Below are 21,741 nucleotides of genomic sequence, written 5' to 3'. Positions count from 1 at the left end.
TCCTGTAGAAGTAGGCATGAGGAGGGGAAAACGGCCTGTGGGCGTTCTAGGATTCCAGTGCCCCAAAGTTTGTAAAAGGAGTGGCCTAACACTCAGGGACCTCTCACAGAGGGTCTACTCGGCTCTGGCAACAATCCCAGCTCTATAAATAGGGGGCCACCCGAGAAGGTGTGGTTCCACAAATCACCCATGGCCCCTGGCTCTGAGAAGGGGAGTGAAGGTGGTAGATATCACACTGCTCAGGCCCAAGCGTCATGTATCCACACGTCCTCATACAGAGCCGTAGGGGAAAGAAGCAAGCTCAGCAGAACCACCTCCCTGCCACCAGCAGGCAGTGAGCTCTGAGGGCACCCCCTTCATCACCCTCCCTCGAGAAGGAAGACACAGCGGAAAGCTGTTTCTGTAGAGTGCTTTATATACCAAAGCTCAGACAAGAGATTGGAGACCTGGGAAACGGAATCACGGAAGAGAGATTCCAGCCCTCCCCTCATGTCCTCGCCTCCGGGCAAGCCTCACTGAACACACCTTGGACCTTCCAAATGCCAGGTTTCCCACTGTGGTCCCTCCTGGTCTACAGAACTCAGCTCCTTCTGGGCCTCACGGTTGGGGAGCACCTTTATCAGAAGAGAATGAAGGAAACCTCCATCACCAGCCCCAACCCTCCGGCCAGCTCAGTCTGTGGCCTCCATCTTGGTCCCCCGGGGCACCAGGAAGATGGCGCCATCAGCAGCCTGGTGCAATGCATACTCTTCAGGGGAGTAGCTGTTGCCTGCCTCATCCCGCAGGTGCTGGAAAATGTCACGATACAGCTCCGTCAGCTGTTGGCGCATGACCTCCAGGGTCCGGTCGGCCTCGCCTCGGGCCCGGAGGAGGCGCTCCCGCTCGCTGCCCAGCCGCTCCAGTTCCCGCTCCAGCTGCACGATGGTCTCCAGCTTTCTTTTGCGACAGTTCTGGGCGGCCACCTTGTTCTTGCCCCGCCTTCGGATGTCCCGGACTAGTGCCAGCTGGCTCTCCGTCAGCGGGTACCGTGCCAACAGCTCGTTGAAGTCATCTACTGGCAAGTTGACGATCTTGTCCGTAGGGAAGGGGATCTTCATGGCCAGGGCTCGACGCTCATCCCGACTCCCCGCCTCCCCCCGTGCAGTGGGCTTGGCCCGCACGGGGCCCGAGGAGGGCTCTAAGGCTAAGGGGGTCTCGGCAGGTGGCAAGGCATAGTTGGGGTGGGCCAAGGAGTTGGGCATTAGTGAGTAGGGGTACTCCACTGGGTACATCTCTACGTACTCGCTGCGACGCCGACCAGCCTCCGTCCCCTCCAGCTCAAGAGATTCAGCGTCACTGTAGTTGAGGGATAATCCTGAGTCGGATTCTGGGTCTTCCTGGGGCTTGGATGGCCCCGCTGACAGCCCAATGTCCAGGAGGGCCAAGGGGTCTGGGAGGGGCTCACTGAGCAGGCCCGAGAGGGTCAGCGGCTTGGAGGCTGGTACGGTCATGTTGCCATAGGCGTATGGGGGGTCTGGGACATGAGATGTGGGTGCTGGGAGCTCATAAGGTGGTGAAGAAAGGGGAAAGCCAGCCTCCGGGTGGATTGAACAGGGGCAGTAACTTGGAGGCGGCGGGGGCCCAGGGTATGGGGCTGGCGGCTCGAAGGATGGCTCACTTGGAGCGTTTAGGCCCTGCAAGAAAAGACACCAAAAGGTTTGGAGACAGGCTGAGGAAGAGAAGAAACCAGCTGTCTCTCAGAACCAAGCCGGGTCCCCTGAAAGACCCAGTGAGATAAGCACAAGGGAAGAGAACGGTGCTGAGTATCGTTGAAAGCTTCTGGCAAAGTTGTGATACAGTTCGTTCACGAGGAAAGTGGCTTAAACAAGAAGGGAAGTCACGCAACAATTATGGAATCCCCTCCTCTTCAGGAGAAGTGCTTACTGTATTGAAATGGCTCATGTCCCTGTATTTCCTTCAGGAAGACAAGGAGTGTCTCCAGGATGACCCTCGGAACCCTTTTCCTGCTGCCACTATCTAGGGTCAAAGGGTCAAGTTCAGACCCTGGCCATGCCCTGGGTGCCCAGCAGAGGGAGCTGCTGTGTGGGAAGAGGGCTTAGGGCAGATCCTGAGGGCCCAGGCATGGTGGCAGGGAAGAGAACGGGGTGGGCACAGAGCCAGGTCTGGGGCTGAGAGTTACCTTGGGGAGCCGGCACAAGCTCTGCCCTCTCCCCTTCAGTCCCTCTGTCCCTGCCCAGGTGCAGAGAGGAGGAGAGAACGTGCTGGAAAAGGGCCCCCAACCCACATCGGGGAGCCACCCTGCTCCAGCCCAGCTGGGGACAAAGGCATCATTGTTAGGCCAACAGACACCCCTTTGTCCAACTAGCAGGAGGAGAGGACCCCGGCATAGTCTGACCCCCCTTCCCAAGGTCAGAACTACAGCTCTGCTACCTGAGGGAAAGGGGACCCCACCCCCACCCCGCCCCGGCTGCTGAGGGCAGGGGGAGGAAGTGAGGAAAGAAGATGGGCAGGATTGGAGGAGGTCAGAACAGAAGAAGGTGAGGAAGGGAAGGCGGGACAGGAGGTGGGGCAGAGAGACGTAAGCAGAGTGACTGCCAAGAGAGCTTACACCCCCAATCAGATCCTTCCTTCCCCACCACTCCTATCTCCTGCTCATCCACACTCCCTCCCCCTCAACGCTCTGGTCTTCCATCCAGATCGCCCTCTGACTCCAGCCCTTCCTTTCACAGTGCCTGGAACATTTCCATCTTGAGACCCTGGGCTCTGCTTGCTCCAGCCCCCGGCCTCAGTCCCAGCCAGACTCCCTGTTTCTCTGCTTTTCCCTCCCCCCACCCCTGCCCCCTAACCCCACTCACCTGCAGCTCAGTGATGGACATGATCTCTTGCCAAGTCAATTCCATCTCACCCAGCTCCAGAGTGGGCAACTGTGTCACCCTGTTCCTGCTCTGCTGGGGAGGACACGGGGGCATCCTACTGGGCCAGGGCCTGGTCCAAGGTCCCGAAAGCCCAAATGGTCCCAGCAGTCTGTGTCAAAGGAGAAACAGGAGTTAGGGCCTCTCTTGCCACAGGTCAGCAATTTTGTCCTCCTCCATGGAGAGGCTCCCTCCAGCTTCACCTGAGGGAAGGAGATGCCTCATTCCCCGCCCTACCCCACCCCCATTCATGCTGTACTCATCATCGGACAAACTCCTGAAGCTAGAAAGCCTTTTTCTGCCGTGTTGTCTGTATCTCACCCGCTATGGCTGTAGGCAGTTCCTTTGGGAGCACAGTAGGTTTTTATCTTCTTTTCGGACAAGATGCCTTCACTTTCCCCTACTTCTTACTCCTCAAAACTGTATCACTGGCCAGGACAAAAGTCACATCATCCAGTGTTTTTTATTTTTCCTGTTTCCTGCAGCAACATCAGGGATCACTCCTGCTCTCCTCCTCTGCCCTCACTTTTAGGATCTCAGTCTTTTCTTTCCAAGATGAGAGCGAGTGCTTGGGGATCCCCAAGGAGTGTGTTGTGGGAAGAGCCAAGCAGACAGCCCCTCCCCTTCTCTAAGATATGGCCCAGGCCTGGTGACTGATAGCAGCCCTGCCCTCTCCTCCTATCCTGGCCCTGGGCTCCCCTGCCTGGGCCAGATAAGAGGTTTATCAGCAGCAGGCAGCAGAGGAGGAATGGTCTCTGGAGACACTGGACCTCTGCCCTGTGTCCCACAGGGTCATCCTGGCTATACCCCACTCCACACAACCAGGGGTCTTTTCTCTCCTGAGGTCATATAATAACCACAGCAAAGACTTATTTGGCATTTGTCTAGAACCGAGCTGGTGGTTTATAAGCACTCGTTTATGAGATTGATTTCCACAAAGATCCTGTAAGTTCCATTCAGAAGTTGAGACTCAGGCTGATAAATATCAGAGTCAGGTCTGGTACCTAGAGTTGCCGACTCCACTAGCCCATCCCACCTTCCAGGCGCCTTCCCAATCCTGCTCCCATGTCTCCTCCATTCGCCGAGACTCTATTGGCGGTCGACATCAATCAACTCTTTCTGTGGAATCTCAGACTCTTTTTTTTTTTTTTTAAATTTATTTTTGGCTGCACTGGGTCTTCGTTGCTGCGCACGGGCTTTCTTTAGTTGCAGCGAGCGGGGCCTACTCTTCATTGGCAGTGCACGGGCTTCTCACTGCAGTGGCTTCTCTTGTTGCAGAGCATGGGCTCTAGGCGCACGGGCTTCAGTAGTTGTGGCTCACGGGCTTAGGTGCTCCGCAGCATGTGGGATCTTCCCCGATCAGGGCTCGAACCCACGTCCCCCGCATTGGCAGGTGGATTCTTAGCCACTGCGCCACCAGAGAAGTTCTGAATCTCAGTCTCTTTTCTCTTCTAAGGAATATTTCTTTAGAGGCTTGAATACACACTTCCCTCCAGCCCCCTTTCTTTGGATCTGGGCTCTAGCTGCAGCTCTGCTACAGGGCAGCAGCATGATGTTGGGCAAGCCATCACATTTCTCTGAGCCTCTGTTTCCTCATTTGTAAAACCAGGGAGTGAGACAAGTTGAACTTGGAGGTCCCTCTCTGCTTGGATAGCTCAACATTCTCAGTAACCCCTCACCCCACCTTCATCTTCTCCTCTCTGTCAACCTCTCTCCTCATCCCACCTCCCTATTCCCTGACACCCATCTCACCCTCATCTGTTCTCCCTGCCTTCGGCAAGAGACTTCAAGTAGATGTGACAGGGACCTCCTGATCTCTTAGGGCCAGACACCACACCCTACCTTTGCCATGTAAGTGAGGGCAGGCAGGCTGGGTGGGTGAGGGAGACTTATAGAAGGACAGAGCATAGGACTGGATGACCTTAGATCACCACAAGGTTGGCCTATCACAGCTATTTAATATGGGATCCACTCTTTGACTCACCACAAAATTGGTGAGAACTTTAAATTGTCCTTTCAAAGGAGGATCTCCCCTAGCCCCTGCCCCCTAACCCTAACCCTAACCCTAACCCTTGTTATATTGCCATCCCCAGAGCTGGGAGTTGGTATAGGCACAGGCCCTTGGCAAGTGGGCAGAGGGTGGGGTGTTTATGTCTGTCCAGGATGCCATTTCAACACCGGAACCCCACCTTCCCCCACCCAGGTTCTGGCGGAAATTGCCCAAAGGCAAAGTGAATGGAGAAGGGGTTTAGGGGGCAGGGACGATGACTCTTGCCTCACAGTCCTTCACACACACACACACACACACACACATCCCATTTTGTCCCTCAAGTTTCCCGGATCTGACTCTTAGGTGCAGTACAAAGATCCTGTCCTAGGAGGCAGGAGACCAGGTTCTCTAGCCTTCCAGATGCATGATCTAGGGCAAATCGCTTCTTACTCAGACTCTCCTATTAAATGGGGACAGACTTGGAGAACCTCCTTGCAGTAGATTGCATCTGGCTCAGGCAGTCACAAACTTTACTGTGGCCTGCCTTCACCTGGGGTGCTTGTGAAAATACAGAATTCTGAAAGCCACCCTGGACCTATCGAATTGAATTCATAGGCGCAGGTACCGCGCAATCAGCATTTTAACAAGTGGCCTGGTGTTTTTGATGCCAGAGGCCCACCCTACTTTGAAAACTACTAAACTGGTCCAACCATATGGACTTAAAAGAATGCAAAGGCAGAAGAGCACCTGGCAAGTAATCTCCAGACTTCTAGCTTCACACCCTTGACCCAGGCAAGGCTGGGTTCTAGGCTGCCCTAGTCTCTGAGACTAGATATCAGCCCCTCCTCATAAAGACCAGGAATTTAATCTTCCCCTCTCCCTGGGACAGGGAAATGAGAATCCAGAAGGGCTGCTGGGGGAGGTGGGAGGTTAGGAAAGAGGCAGTTAAGGAGAGCCTCAGGTTCAAATGCAACCAGCTCCCTGGTGCAGTGGCAAGTTTGCACCAGGCCAGAAAGGCGTAGTCTGTTTTTCCTAGACACTCAGAGATGGGTGGTGGTCTATACAACAGGCAAGGTCAGGAAGTCTACCTTCAACAGGTCTTAGGAGTCTCCCATCCTGAAGACGGGCCAGGGGGCTGGCAGCCAGAGGTATGAGGGTATAGTCAGAATTGGATCAAATAGAACATCACAGAGGGTACAGAAGCTGGAGAGATACTGGGAAAGTGGAACATGCCTCCCTGTGTCCCTTTTCTTTTACAACAGACGGTTCCCACTTTCCAGTTTAGCCCACACTTTGAGGTCACGCAGACATCTTGCTCCCCAACATTGCACATCAGGTAGGACGGACACCATCTCCAGAGACTCTAACCCACCCTCTTTACTCTCATCCTGATGGCATTACCCGGAAAGATCTTATCACAATCCCTGAGTACACACAGAATGACATGGAGCTTTACGTTTCAGGGTACAGAATGAGGGCCATTTGGGGAGGGAGGCTGGGGAAAGGAAGATATTTGGCCTCATCGGCAGCCCAGGGCTCTATAACACCTTGACAAGGGGGAGAGACAGAGAAAGGGCTCGCCTCTGGGACGCTGTTGTTGTTGTTTGTCTGGGACCGTGTACTGAGGCTTACTAGACAACCCCTCCTCTCCAGGTGTCAATAGAGGCAGGGAAAGGATGGGGAGGGATCAGTAAAACTTGGGGTGTGGTAAGGCAGATGAGCAGCCTATTCAGAAAGGTTAGGAAGAATCCCCAAGGAGGGAGAGGTACACAGAAGTGAGAGAAAGAAATAGCCTGGAGGGAAAAGGGGCTGGGGAGAGACGTGCGGAGGGAGAGTGAACGGGGTAGGTGGGGGGCCAGTTTTGATCACAGTAAGGTTCAGTCTCCTGGGGGCATACATGACTCAAACAGGTGCATGGAACAAGGGAGAGAGGGACAAGTTTCTGCCATCCTGTCACTTGGTCACTAGACCCCCCAACTCCAGTCCTTCGGGGGCCAGTGACTAGAGAATCTCAGCCCCAGCAGATGTGATACCTGACCTCTTCTCTTCCACTGTTTCCCAGCCCTCTACCTCCCAAGCTGCCAAGATTTCCAGTCAGAAGAAACTATGCTGGGGTGGGATGCCTTCCTCTCCCTTCCAGTTCCAGCTACTACCCTAGGCCCAGAGAAGAGAACGGGCAAAGGGAGGCGAGAACTCAGCACCCTCTACCCCTAGCAGCCCATCCTGCTGCAACGACACCTCCCAGCAATCCAGGCATCCACTGTCTCGGGTTCCTTAGCATTCCCCAAACCTCCCAGATGGCTGGACAGGGCAGTGGGATAGGACGGAGTAGGGGAAAGGAGGGTACCATATACCTGAGAGTCCATTGGCTGCCCCAGGGCAGCCAGCCTGCTGAAGGGTTACTCAGTGTCACTCCCCAGCCCCTCAGGCGTGCCTCAGGGGACCACTGTCTGGTCCCCATCCATAGCCTTTCACCCCCAGAATCCCAGAGGGCTCAAAAAGCCATCTAGGTCTTCTCCCAGAGAAATTCCCAAAGATGTCAAATTCCTGAACCAGAGGCAGCCTGGAAAGGTCTGAGATCTCCGAGGAATGCACGGCAAGTTGCTTATTTTCTCCCGCTGCCTCCTTCACCTCCCCAGCTTGCCCCTGGGTCCCCCTGGAATCCTCCTCCCACCCTGCCCCTCAGGCACCTGTGGCAGGGTCCAAGCAGGGTGAGGAGAGAGATGTGGCTCCGGGTGCTGTCTCTGGGGAGGCTGGGCCTGGGCTGACACCTTCTGGGTGAGGATCCCTGCTACCTCTGAGAACCGGGGAGGGCCGTGCCCTGCGCCCAGGCCATCGCTGAGCGCCCAGTGTGTAGGCTCGGGCCCGAGTGAGGGGACCTCAGGGGCCGGCACACCAGCCTCCTCTCTGAAGCCCTCAGCCTGAGTTCTCCGTCCTTCCTCCAACCCTCCCCTTTCCCCGTGGCCCTCCTCTCCTCCTGCCCCTTCTGGCCAAGAGAGGAAACTTGAGCCCGGTGTGGTTTCTGCCCGCACCCCACCCCCACCTTGCTCCCAGCCAGCGGGGGCACGCATGGCTCCAAGCCTCTCCCAGCCCTCCTTTTGAGCCCAGGAGTCCAGCCAGCTCTGCGCTTCTCCCATGCATCTGATGGATTCCAACCTGATGATCCGTGGCAGAGTGACCTCTAGACTTCATACAAGTTGTAACCTCCTTCTCTTTGCCCCCTTGACTCTCTGAGGGGCAGGGAAACTGAGTCCTGGCAAGGTGGAGGGCAGCTGAAGAAAAGGACCAGATGTCTAGCATCCCAGCTGTTAGGCAGGTGGGCATTCAGGGCACTGCTTTAATTTCAGGAAAGCCTGGGCTCTGGGCAAGGGGTAGGGGAGCTTTTGGGGGGAGGAGGGGCCGGCTGCTTTGATGTGTCCTTTCACCTGTAGCCTTCTCCCCTCCCCCTGCAGCCTCAGATGTCCTAGGACAAAGGCCTCTTTCTTGGACAGGTTTATTGTCAGTGTGTGAGGGGAGTTGGGGGTGGGGGAGGCTCCCGGCAGGGACATTATTCACCTCCCTTAAAGGGGACCCTAGATGCCCTCTGTCCTTTCTTCCAGGCAAGGCACCCCAGCCACATGGCAGCCATATACACTGGACAGACCAGGACACGTGTGTAGGATATCAGGTCCATCCCCCAGCACCCACGGCAGCTCTGGGGCAGACCAGTAAGTACACCCCAGAAGTCACTCATTCATCCATTTGCCTCAAACTCACAACCCAAGTCCCAGGCCAAACAGATCTCTCTGCAGAGACTAGGAGAAAAGCCTTGCTTCCTCCTAGCTTTTAGCGGTTTTCAGCTCTAAGGAAAGTCCTTCCTATGTCTAGCTTCACTCCTTATAGCTGCAGCTTACACTTTTTTTCTATTTTTTCTTCTTATGATGTTCAAGTTAAATTGGAAACAGTTAAAGACTGGGGAGGAAGGCAGGTGCCACCCTAAGGCAGAGCTGGCATTCAGCCAGCATTCTCTTAGAGGGTTGCGTTCACTATTAAAATAATGAAAATATTCTGTCCCTGTTGGTGAAGAATAGCTTCTGGGAGTCTTCCAAGTGTCCCCACCATTCCACCACTATGTCAGCCACCCCGATTCTCTCTCAGGACCACCCCCACAACCCAATAACCCAACCAAGCAACTCAAGAGGCAGTGTGATACCCACCTCTTTGCAGCCTCCTTGCAGCCTGTGTGTGGGGCTTTGATCAACACCCATGCCAAACCCATGGTTCAGTGTTTTGAATTCCATCCCCATCCCAGGAGATCATAATTCTACAGGCGTGATCTGTGTAGGGCAGGAGATGACCCCTGGCTTCATTGCATGTTACAGGTGGGTTCAGAATCTCTTGATGACCTGGGTATGAATCTGGGTCACATACATGAGCATTCAGATAGCTTTCTCATTTATATACTTATTTGGGCCCCTCAGAGGGGATGAGGGGTGGAGATAGTCACACTTGTGACTGATTCAGTAATGATATCGGGTTACAGCTAGTCGACAAACATTTACTGAATGAAAGCTACCAGTTCAGGACGTTATTTGTGGCATTGCAGATACAACTATGGATAACACAAGTTGTTCAATGAATGAATGGATATTTACTGAGTGTCTACTCGTTCATTCATTCATTCAACAAATATTTATTGTGTATCTACCATGTTTCCTACTCCAGGAACACAAAGATGAATAAGTCATAGTCTGTGTCCTCATTAACAGTCTAGGCAGGGAATTCCAGTAATAAAGGTCTATATAAAGTGCTAAGGAGCTGAACTGCTGCTGGTGAAATTCATAGCCGGCTTCACAGAGAAGATGACAATTGAGTTGGGCTGTGGAGAATGACTCAGGGTTCACCAGGAAAAGAAGGGGAGAAGGGTATTCCAAACAAAGGTGTGAAGACATAGAAGCATCAAACACAGAGGAGTATTTTGGGTTTCCTAGGATGGGGTGTGAGGTAGCAAGTAGTAAAAGGTAAGCCTGGGAAATTTGACTGGGGCTAGATAGTAAAGTCTTGAAAGTTAAACTAGGGAGGTTGTATTTCATCCCGTGCGAGGGTCATAGATGTGTTTGAAGCAGTTTTCTTGTTTGCGGGGACAGGCATGGTCGTGCAGGCTGAGCTAAGTGAACAGACAGCCCTCATTTAGGCGACGGGCCAGAGTGTCTCTCCCACCTCACTCCACTCCCCTCCCATAGGAAGGGGCTGTTACTGCGGTTCCCAGGCTCTGTCCTGCCTCCAGAACGCTCTTTATAGCCCTCAGGGGTGCGGATGATTCCTTTAGCTCCCTCCTCTCAGATCCCTGAGGTCCAGAGTCAACCTCCTTCTATCTTAAATCTCTTTCGCTTGATGTAAGATGAGCAGGGGATTAGGAGCCTGAATGGGTTGGATAGTGTCTGCGGCTGGGCAAGCCAGGATACCTAAGATTTTCCTATCCCTAAGATGGGATACCTAAGATTCTCCTGCTTCAGCAAAGGTGGCAGAGACAGAATATGGAGAAAAACATGACCACATATCTTTACTGTCATACCATTCTCCATCTATGCTGCTCAGGCACCCCCAAAAGGCTGACTTGTCATCACCCCCTGCCAATCCACCCCACCCTCACCCCAGCGCGTGTGCACACACCACCACCACCACCATCAGGGCAAGCCACAAGCAGTGTTGCCAAACACCCCGCTGGGTTATGCAACCAGCTTCCCGAGTAGGGCGGGGTGGCTAGAGGTGGAACCTGGGGAGGGCCACAGGTCCCGGAGGGAGGTGGCTGCCTAGCCTGCTTGCCTGCTGGGCTGACCGCAGTGGCCCCAGGGGGCGGGGGCAGGGCTGCCCTTTTATCAGTGCCCTGCAGGGTTGCACCCGCCGCCCCCTGGCTTCCTCTCTCAACAGACGGAAAGGGAGGCAGCCACAGGGTGCAAGGGAGGGCTGGGCGTTATCCTAGGCTGCAGAGCCCGGCGGTTACCCCGGATGGCTGGGGGAGGTGTTGGAGGGGGTCTGGGACCAGGGAATAGTGAGGCCCCTCTTACTAAAGTAAGAAAAGGGAGATAAAAACTGAGGCCCAGATGGTGGAGACAGATCTCCTAAGCCATCCACTGGTTTTTCCTTGTGTTCTGGTTTGGGTGAGGATAGAATAAAAAAGTCTTTGAAGAGGTTCCTTTCCACAGATAAGAATTCTTAGAGGATTGACTCAGGAGTTGAGGACATTGAGCCCCACTCTCAGGCCAAAAGGGTCCAGAGAGTGGGTAGGACTGAGATTCCCAGACCTGGGCGACTATGAGTTATGCCCTGCTAGCAGAGCCCCGCACGGAATCCAAAACAGATGAAGGCTGATAGATGAGTCCAGAAGAGTCCAGAAGAAATAACCCCTGGAGCTTAATTCTAAATCTAGAGAGAGGAGTAGGTTGCATGGTGTAGAGGAGAATGAGGGAGGGTCAGATCTTGAACCTTAAAACCTGGACTTGAGTCCCTGCATTCACGGGTTACGTGGCTTTGGGCAGCTCAACCTTTCTGAGCCTTGCTTCCTCACTGGGGAAAATGGAGATAATGGAGTTTGGGAGAAGATAAAGGGAGTTTTGGGGAAGCTAAAAAGAGATCAATAAGAAAGTGAGTCTGTTATTATTAGGAGATAGAAGCTTAGAAACCTGGAGGCCAGAGTGCCTCAGGGGCTTGGGAATTGAGAACAGTCTATCTGGAAGCCAGACTCTGGTGGAGAGATACCTGGGCCAGAACTGAAGCCGGTAGGCAGCCTGGTTCTGGGAGAGAACCAGGACCAGGATACAGCAGTGTTTGTGGGGGAGGGGTGGTACACTTCCAGGAACTAGCTCTGGGACCATGGCTCTCCCACCCCAGCACTATTGGGCGGGGCCAGTTGTAACCACACCATGGGCATGGTGCCAGCCTTACGGGCTTCAGTCACCTTCCAGGAACCCCAAAACCCCCACCCCCACCCCACCCTGTTGCAATCCTCTGCAGTGGGCGGAGCTGCCTAGGAAGTCCCACCCTCTGCTCCTTAGAGGATGGAAGGCTTGATGCCTGACTATTTATTTCCTCCTTTAAACAGGCATCCTGCTCATTCCAGCCTCCTGTCTTTGCTCTTCCTGCCCCCTTGCACCAGAGTGCTCTTGCACCAGTGGCCCTTTTTACCAACCAGGGGCAGTACAGAGTGGAAAAGAGATCTGGGTTTGAGTCTCAGCTCACACTTAGCAGTGTGGACTTGGGCAAATTATATAGCTTCCTTGAGCCTCGGTTTCCCCTTGGTAACTGGGGAGAACAGAGCTTGTTAGGGATCAGATGAGACAATGTACACATAGTGCTTATACACAAAGGACATTAATGTTGGATCCCTTCCTCTGATCTACTCTCCAAGACCCAGCTCAGTTCAAGTTCTGTCTCCACAACATTTTCTCTGGCTACCTCAACACTTACACATATTTCTCTTGTCTAACTCCTTTTGCAATTATTATATGTACCAGAGAATTAATAACCTCATTTAAATATTTTCTTTTCTGGGACTTCCCTGGTGGCACAGTGGTTAAGAATCCGCCTGCCAACGCAGGGGACATGGGTTTGAGCCCTGGTCCGGGAAGATCCCACATGCCCCAGAGCAATTAAGCCCGTGCACCACAACTACTGAGCCTGTGCTCTAGAGCCCATGAGCCACAACTACTGAGCCCACGTACCACAACTACTGAAGCCTGCGTGCCTAGAGCCCATGCTCCACAACAAGAGAAGACACCTCAATGAGAAGCCTGCACACCACAACGAAGAGTGGCCCCCACTCGCCGCAACTAGAGAAAACCTGCACGCAGCAATGAAGACCCAATGCAGCCAAATAAATAAAATAAAAAATATAAATAAATTTATTAAAAAAATTGTTTCTTTTCCAATTGAACCATATGATTTTGTGTTTTGTTACATCATCTTGTAATAGTGATGACATAAACAGTATTATACAAAACTTATCATGAGCATCATAGTTTAATGGTGAAGAGCACAAGTTTTAGAATCAGAAATGCCTGCATTCAAATCTTGGCTCTGACAGTCACTTTGAGATCTCAAGCAAATTCTTTAATCTCTCTGAGCCTAATTTTACCCATCTGTAATTTAGGGGTAGTAACAATTCTTACCTTACATGTTATTGTGAGAAGTTAACAAGTGGGTATGTATGTTTAATTTAGTGATTCAGTGTCTGGGATATAGTAAGCACTATTAAATGACACATATATGGTACATCTATTATTATCAAATAAATATATTAAATTAACTTATTGTTAACTAATAGGTAAATTTCTTGTGAGGGGTTGCATTTTATGTTTTGTCTTTTTTATATATACCTCAAGGTGTGTAGTTCTGAGTACAATATACTGTCACTCACTCAACAAATATTTATAGAGTATTTAACAGATTGCTAAATTTGGAGGATACCAAGATGATTAAAGAGTGAGCTTTGGGGGCTTCCCTGGTGGCACAGTGGTTGAGAGTCCGTCTGCCGATGCAGGGGACACGGGTTCGTGCCCCGGTCCGGGAAGATCCCACATGCCGCGGAGCGGCTGGGCTCGTGAGCCGTGGCCGCTCAGCCTGCGCGTCCGGAGCCTGTGCTCCGCAGCGGGAGAGGCCACAGCAGTGAGAGGCCTGCCTACCGCAAAAAAAAAAAAGAGTGAGCTTTGGGACTCCGTGCTGGTCCACTGGTTAAGAATCCGCCTTCCAATGCAAGGGACACGGGTTCGATCCCTGGTTGGGGAACTAAGATCCCACATGCCGGGGCGGGAGCAGCTAAGCCCGCGTGCCACAACTACAGAGCTTGCGGGCCTCAACGAGAGGGCCCACGCTGTTCAAAATACAGAGCCCGTGCACTCTGGAGCCCGCTCCACACCTAGGGAGAAACCCAGTGGACCGCTTGCTGTAAGGAAAAGACCCTGCATGCCTCAACAAAGATCCCGTATGCCGCAACTAACACCCTACGCAGCCAAATAATAATAATAATAGGGAAAATAAATAAGTAAAATTAATGCCACACCAACTAAAATTAATAAAGTGCCAAATTGGTTCAAATAAATAATATTAAAAAAAAAGAGTGAGCCTTGCCTTTGAGCAGACGCATGTATAAACATGTGATGTGATATGAGAATGGATAAGTTACATTCGGGGAAACAGAAAAAGGAGTGACTAACTTTCTCAATGAAGGCCTCAGGGAGGACGTAACCTTTCAACTAGTCTTGAAAATAGAAGAATCTGAATTTTCTAGGGAGAAAAATGGGGGACAGAATTCTGGGAAGAAGAAACAATATGTGTAAATACATAGCTGTGGGGGGAAAGTCTATAAAGGTTTGATCAGTTACAGAGTCTGGAAGTCCAGGGGTATAAAAGGAGGTTTGGGTGGAGGGGAAGTTTCCCACACTTTCCTGGGACAGTAGCGTAGGTCATGGTGACGAGGCTCAGGGTCCACTCCCTGCCAGGAGTCTAGTTGCCTATCAAAGTTCTCAGATAGTCCTTTCCTTCCAAGGACCCTGGGGCAGGTTGGTCTGGCCCTCCCTGGGAAGACTCAGAGGGCTTTCCTGAGGTGCTTCCAGTCTCTTGGAGTGATCGTCTGGGCCAAACCAACAAGAAGGGAGCATCCTGGGATTGTCTTCACTGTGTGAGCCCGGGTCCCTTTGATTCCCCAAGTCTCATGTATGGTGATGGAGAGCCAGGATGAGGGTTGTCTAATTTGCTCAGTGTCTCTGGGCCACTTCCCAGATTCTCTGGTGTTGAAAGTTCTTCCCCTGAAGGCTGTCTCCACACCAGGGCCTCCCACTCTCCCTGGTTCTTGTCTGTGCTCTTTCTGGTTGCAGCTGAAACCACGTTCCTAGCCTGGTTGCTGCTAACTCTGGCCTTGTTTTCCCCAAAGAGATCATTTGCCAGAGAATGAGATACCCATGGGGAGGAAGGTCAAGGGCTCCTGGGCCACATCATCCCCCAAATATCAGCTTCCCTTTTCCAGAATGGAGAGAGAGAAAAAGAGAGATCCATCTGAGGATTGGTGGAGAGCCAGCCTCTCAGTCGTCCAGACCGGAAATGAAAAGCAGACTTCATTGCCTCTCTCTCTCTGGTGGGAGGAGAGATGGAAAGAAGGAAGAAGGGAAAACCAAGGGTTGGAAAAGAAGAGTGAGCTGGAGCAATTCAATCCAGATAAAATCCTCTGAAACTGAAAGTACGTATTCCCTTGTGGTCCAGTGTTTAGGACTTGGCACTTTCACTGGCAGGGCCTGGGTTTGAACTAAGATCCTGCAAGCTGTGAGGCATGGCCAGAAAAACCCATTCTCTGTTTACCATCTGCCTTTCCTTCTCATACCCTAACACCCCTCCTCCCATCCTAATACCTTCCTGCCTCAAGGACCTCTAAACCATTTGTACTACTTATAATTTTATTTTTAAAATAATCCATCCACTCCCCTTCATAGCCAGAACTACAAACTTGTAGACACTGTAAATTTCCTTGCCCCTCTCCGTCTCCACTGAACTTTCCTGGAAAGCAAAACAAAACCAAACAAAACATTTCTGGTTAAGTCTAACAATTCAGCTTCTCCACATCTATACCTGGGCAGCTAAATATTGATGGAGGAAATCTCAGAATCTTGCTGACTAGTATACTTCAAATTTATGCCCCCCAAACCCAACATTGCCAACTAATTCTATAGTTCCCTAGTAAACTCTTTTTTCTACTCTACTCAATAACTATTTCACACTTTCTCTCTTCTAAAATCTCCAGCACCCCCTCCACTTCCCTCTCAGCAGATGACCTTGCCCATATTTCATTGATAAAATAGATGCAATTAGATGAGACTGCCCTATCTTTCCAATACCAAATCTACCAGCTTACTTGCATCTACATGCTTGACCTTCTACCTTATTAAGATGAAAGAAGTATCCCTGTTCCTAGCCATACCCTCTCAGCTCTGTGAAGAGCTGAGAAAATTAGATTCCTCTGAGTGCACAGCTAACGTTCAATTCTGCACCACACCAAAGTGATGCCGACTGCATGGATTCGGTCATGAGGAAGAATGATAAAATAATTCAGAGGTACGGCTGAATCACAAGGTGGCAGTCTTAAGAGTTCATCCAGGTAGAACTCCCCACCCATTCCCTTGGATGAAAACAGCAGCTATATAATCCCAGGAAGCTTCCTCTTTACGTCTTAAGTTCCATCATAGCTGTATGTTGGGGAGACACTTCCTACACCTCTGAGACAAAGCCAGACTGTTATTAGGTCAGAAAGAAGCTACCTTCTTCTGTTTCCTTAAGACCTGCTTCACTGTCAGGGAGTGCCCCTCTGAGCACCCAACACTTGAGGGAGGTGTCCTCACCAGTCATCCTGTAGAGGGCATGTGCCCACACCTCCAGGCCATAAGCTGTAGCTGCCAACACTGCTGTCTGTGATTACCGCTGTTTGTGCTGTTTCCCATTCTGCAGTGGCTGGAGTAGAAGCAATCTATGATTGCTTTAGCAAGAGGCAGAGCAAGCCCTGGGCTAGGAGTTAGAGTGCTCAGCTAATAGAAATGCATTCATCTCCTTTGGCTTTTTGTTTTTTTTTGTTTTTGGCTGCAGGAGGCTTGAGAGATCTTAGTTCCCCAACCAGGGATTGACCCCGGGCCATGGCAGTGAAAGCGCCGAGTCCTAACCACTGGCCCACCAGGGAATTCGCTTATTTATTTATTTAAAAAAATTTTAAATTTATTTATTTTTATTGAGTACAGTTCCCTGTGCTATACAGCAGGTCCTTGTTGGTTATCTATTTTATATAGAGTAGTGTGTATATGCTAATCCCAAGCTCCTAATTTATCCCTTCCCCCACTCCTTTCCGCTTTGGTAACCATAAGTTTGTTTTCTGTGTCTCTGAGTCCATTTCTGTTTTGTACATAAGTTCATTTGTATCATTTTCTTTTTTTAGATTCCACATATAAGTGATACCACATATTTGTCTTTCTTGGTCTGATTTACTCCACTTAGTATGATAATCTCTAGGTCCATCCATGTCGCTGCAATGGCATTATTTCATCCTTTTTTATGGCTGAGTAATATTGCATTGTATTTATATACCACATCTTTTATTATTATCATTATTGGCTGTGTTGGGTCGTTGTTGCTGCACGTGGGCTTTCTCTAGTTGCAGTGAGCGGGGTCTACTCTGTTGCGGTGCGTGGGCTTCTCATTGCAGTGGCTTCTCTTGTTGCGGAGCACGGGCTCTAGGCACGCGGGCTTCAGTAGTTGTGGTGCACGGGCTTAATTGCTCCGCAGCATGTGGGATCTTCCCGGATCAGGGAACAAAGCCGTGTCCCCTGCATTGGCAGGCGTAGTCTTATCCACTGCGCCACCAGGGAAGCCCTATACCACATCTTTTTTATCCATTTATCTGTCGATGGACATTTAGGTTGCTTCCATGTCTTGGCTTTTACAAATAGTGCTTCAATGAACATTGGGGTGCATGTATCTTTTTTATTATTATATATTTATTAATTTTTGGCTGCGTTGGGTCTTAGTTGCAGCACTCGGGCTCTTCGTTGTGGTGCGTGGACTCCTCTCTAGTTGTGGCGCGTGGGCTCCAGAGCGTGTGGGTTCTGTAGTTGCGGTGCGCGGGCTTAGTTAACCTGTGGCATGTGGGATCTTAGTTCCTTGACCAGGGATTGAACCAGCGTCCCCTGCATTGCAAGACGGATTCTTAACCACTGGACCACCAGGAAGTCCCTGTCTTTTTAATTAATTAATTTATTTTTTGCGGTACGCAGGCCTCTCACTGTTGTGGCCTCTCCTGTTGCGGAGCACAGGCTCCGGATGCGCTTGCTCAGCGGCCATGGCTCACGGGCCCAGCCGCTCCACGGCATGTGGGATATTCCCGGACCGGGGCACGAACCCGTGTCCCCTGCATCGGCAGGCGGACTCTCAACCACTGCACCACCAGGGAAGCCCCCCTATCTTTTCGAATTATAGTTTTCTTTGGATATTTGCCCAGGAATAGGATTACAGGATTATATGGTAACTCAAGTTTTTAATTTTTTAAGTAACCTCCATACTGTTCTCCATAGTGGATGTACCAATTTACATTCCCACCAACAATGTAGGAGGGTTCCCTTTTCTCCACACCCTCTGCAGCATTTATTATTTGTAGACTTTTTGATGATAGCCACTCTGACTGGTGTGAGGTGATACCTCATTATAGTTTTGATTTGCATTTCTCTAATAATTAGTGATTATTATTAGTTGAACATCTTTTCATGTGCCAAACAGAGAATCTTCTTTCCTAAACATCACTGGAGAAATATTGACAACTTTTTGTTGTTGTTGTTGAGGAGGGGAATTCTTTTTTTTTTTTAATTTATTTAATTTATTTATTTTTGGCTGCATTGGGGCTTCGTTGCTGCGCGCGGGCTTTCTCTAGTTGCAGCGAGTGGGAGCTACTCTTAGTTGGGGTGCGCAGGCTTCTCATTGCGGTGGCTTCTTTTGTTGTGGAGCACAGGCTCTAGGCGCACAGGCTTCAGTAGCTGTGACTCGCAGACTCAGTAGTTGTGGCTCGCGGGTTCTAGAGCGCAGGCACAGTAGTTGTGGCGCACGGGCTTAGTTGCTCCGCGGCATGTGGGATCTTCCCAGACCAGGGATCGAACCCGTGTCCCCTGCACTGGCAGGCGGATTCTTAATCACTGCACCACCAGGAAAGCCGAGGAGGGGAATTCTATGCAGACTATCTCCTTCTATGAAGACAAAGTACAATTCAAATGATTAGGTTTCAGCTTCAGTCAATCTTGTGAACTGTGTATGGCCCTAGGCAATTTGAGTCACTTTTCTGAGTCTCTGGTTCCATTCTAGAATGGAAAAACAGAACAACAAAAACTCCTCTCACTATCTCTCTCTGAGGACATGAAATGTGGTTCCTTCCACACTTAGGTTTATGTTAGAGTGGCAAGAGATAGAAACATAGTTGTTTTTTGTTTTTGTTTTTTTCTTTAAGAGGATCCGAACCTCAGCGTGAATTCCCAGAAGCTGATTTTGGTCAATTAATTCATCTTGGGAGAGCCCACTTATGATGACTAAACTTAAAAGAGCATGATATATAAGCCATACAGTTCATTTACATAGTTCGACATAAAACTTACAGTAGCCTAGGCAATTCTATTGACTGATCGAAATACTTGGCAATTTTGGAAGTCAAATATTATAATCAGAAGGTTGTTTAGTGAACAAGTGATTCAAATTAGCTGGATAATTTTAATGTCTAATAGAACTGCATCCCTCACCTTTGTAAATATATAAGATATTCACTTGGCCAAACGGAATGCTCTTCCCTAAACATCGCAGGAGACATAGTGACAAAAAAAAATTTTTTTTTTTTGGTTGGAGAGGGAGAATTCTATGCAGATTATCTCTCCCTTCCATGAAGACAAGGTACAATTCAATTGATTGAGTTTCAGCTCCAGCCAAGTTAATATAACTGATTCTGTTTATGTTCACTTCAGCCATTTTATTATAATTGATCAGGTTAGAGTCTGATTGTGTTAGGGCTTCAGTCATTTTACTTTAAGTGATTAGGCTGCTAGAGCTTTAGATATGTTGATAGAATTATGTTTTCCTGGGCTTCCCTAGTGGTGCAGTGGTTAAGAATCCGCCTGCCAATGCAGGCAACACGGGTTCGAGCCCCGGTCCGGGAAGATCCCACATGCCGCGGAGCAGCTGGGCCCATGTGCCACAATTACTGAGGCCCAGGCACCTAGAGCCCACGCTCCGCAACAAGAGAAGCCACCACAATGAGAAGCTTGCACACCACAACGAAGAGTAGCCCCTGCTCGCTGCAGCTAGAGAAAGCCTGATGCAGCAACGAAGACCCAAAGCAGCCAAAAATAAATAAATTAAATAAATTAAAAAAAAAAAAAAGGGGCTTCCCTGGTGGCGCAGTGGTTGAGAGTCCGCCTGCCGACGCAGGGGACACGGGTTCGTGCCCCGATCCGGGAAGATCCCACATTGCCGCGGAGCGGCTGGGCCCGTGAGCCATGGCCGCTGAGCACGCGCGTCCAGAGCCTGTGCTCTGCAATGGGAGAGGCCACAACAGTGAGAGGCCCGCGTACTGCAAAAAAAAAACCACACAAAAAACAACTCTGGTCTGAGCCTCCCCATTTTCCAAAAGTGGCAGCTGTAGTCCAGAGAGGGTACAAGGACTTTATTAAGGCAAAGTCACAACAAGAACTAATGTCTCCTATCCAGCCGATTGTCTTCCCTCCACAGCACATTTACTCAAGAGGCTCGAGAGCTAAGAATCAGCCATCTTCTGGAACAATGTCTGACTGTTAAAATTTGTCAGTTACTCCACAAAGAAAGAGGAGCCAACCCCCTCCCCCAAACCAACCACATCACATATTTTTCCTCCTCGTGGTCCCTATAGAACATCTGGCACTGGTATAGGGTACTTCAGGTAGGACTGGGATACAGGGAGCCTGTATCACAGGTCAGAGGAGTGGATTATGGGTTAGAGCATGGTTTTAGAACCAGACCTCTTATGCCCAAATGTATAGCTGTCAATTAATGGTTGTATGGCCTAAGTAAATTATTTAACTGCTCTGAGCTCCACTTTTCTCATTTGTAAAATGGGAGTAATAACCATCTACTTCATAAGTTTTTAAAAAAATATATTAAATAATGTATTCAAAGATTTAGCATGTGCCTGGTACATAGTAAGTGGTCAATAAATGTTAGTATTATCATTAAACTGCCAAGCCAAGGACTATCTTGTGATTCCAGGCACAATGCTAAATGTTTGAAGGACTCCTCGTGGGAATAGATAAAGGATATACCCTTGCTGGTTCCAGATTTGGGGCTTGTCACCTGGGACTTTACCAGAAAATCATATATCTTCCTTCATAGCATATGTTAGCTCTGTAGTTTGTTTTGTATTGTTCTATACTTTTCTCTTAGGCACTCTGACTCTGCTCTGAAATTATTAGTAAGACTCCTGGGTTTGGATGCTCTTCTTGGAGAGTTCCTAAAGACATAATTTTTAGAGATGGAAGAAAAAACCCCCCACAAAAACCTTTGGGGGACAATATAACGCAATAGAAGGTGTCACTGACCTAAGGGGGGGTCAGGGGCCAAGGAACTGAGGGGTGGGGGAAAGCTAAACTTCATCAAAATTCTTCCCTGTTGTGAAATCTCTGCATTCAGTAAACTTCTCTTTTCTCATTTTGCAACGGTTTGTCCCTACTGGAAAACCGCAGGCCTTGTTCCCTATACCCTTCCTTATCCTGGACTCTTTATCCCTTTGTCCTTCCTACTCTCCCCTCTCTAGTCTCCAAAGCTCTAACATCCCGTTTCACGTCCGGCCAAAGAAAATCTGCTTTTAGAAACTCCCTGGGTCAAGCAAAGTCTAGGACTCCACCTCAGGAAGATTGTTACTGTTAGCAATCAACCTCTAGAGGCCTTGGTTTATCTAAATAACACGCTGGGCATCTTGTGCCTTTACTCTATGGCTGTGCAGACTTTCTGCGAGTATGCTGAAGGGATCTGAGCGAGTCTGAAGGAAGAGCTAGCAGTGTTTCCCAAAGCAACCGTGGACATCAGGGACCTAATGGAGGCTCTGGAATGCGGATTAGGGTAGGAGTCCGTCGAGAGCTGCCTGTGTTAAGGGCTAAAGAGACACAGCGCTCCCTAAAGGGAGTGCGAATTAAAGTTGCTAAATCCGGCCGACGATATCATGTGCCCTCAGCCCGGCCAATTGAAAATTAATAATCGCTTCCTCTGTTCCCCATGGAAACAACCCCGCTCCACTGACCCTCCCGCCCCATTTATTAGTGAGGTTTTGTT

General features: G+C 50.1%; 1 protein-coding gene and 1 long non-coding RNA gene across 3 annotated transcripts; one reads left to right on the top strand and one right to left on the bottom strand.

The window, feature by feature from the left end:
* Positions 1-394: 394 nt before the first annotated feature.
* Positions 395-7,787, bottom strand: NFE2 (nuclear factor, erythroid 2). Of its 2 annotated transcripts, none has more exons than XM_033866547.2 (3): positions 7,593-7,787; positions 2,856-3,024; positions 395-1,673 (listed from the first exon to the last, which is right to left on the bottom strand). In XM_033866547.2, the coding sequence occupies exons 2-3, from the start codon at positions 2,967-2,969 to the stop codon at positions 672-674; spliced, it is 1,116 nt and encodes a 371-aa protein (XP_033722438.1). In that variant the 5' UTR covers positions 2,970-3,024; positions 7,593-7,787; the 3' UTR covers positions 395-671. The 2 variants fall into 2 exon arrangements, with proteins under 2 accessions (XP_033722438.1, XP_004310846.3); XM_004310798.4 differs by lacking the exon at positions 7,593-7,787 and adding an exon at positions 3,234-6,944.
* Positions 7,788-7,896: 109 nt separating this feature from the next.
* LOC117314229 (uncharacterized) lies at positions 7,897-12,814 on the top strand. The gene is made up of 3 exons (XR_004528939.2): positions 7,897-8,218; positions 8,502-8,609; positions 12,452-12,814. It is a non-coding gene; the product is annotated as an uncharacterized lncRNA (long non-coding RNA).
* The last annotated feature ends 8,927 nt before the right edge of the window (positions 12,815-21,741 follow it).

Source organism: Tursiops truncatus, chromosome 11, assembly GCF_011762595.2.
Source record: "Tursiops truncatus isolate mTurTru1 chromosome 11, mTurTru1.mat.Y, whole genome shotgun sequence".
Lineage (NCBI taxonomy): Eukaryota > Metazoa > Chordata > Mammalia > Artiodactyla > Delphinidae > Tursiops > Tursiops truncatus.
This window is presented reverse-complemented; position numbering and strand designations above follow the sequence as displayed.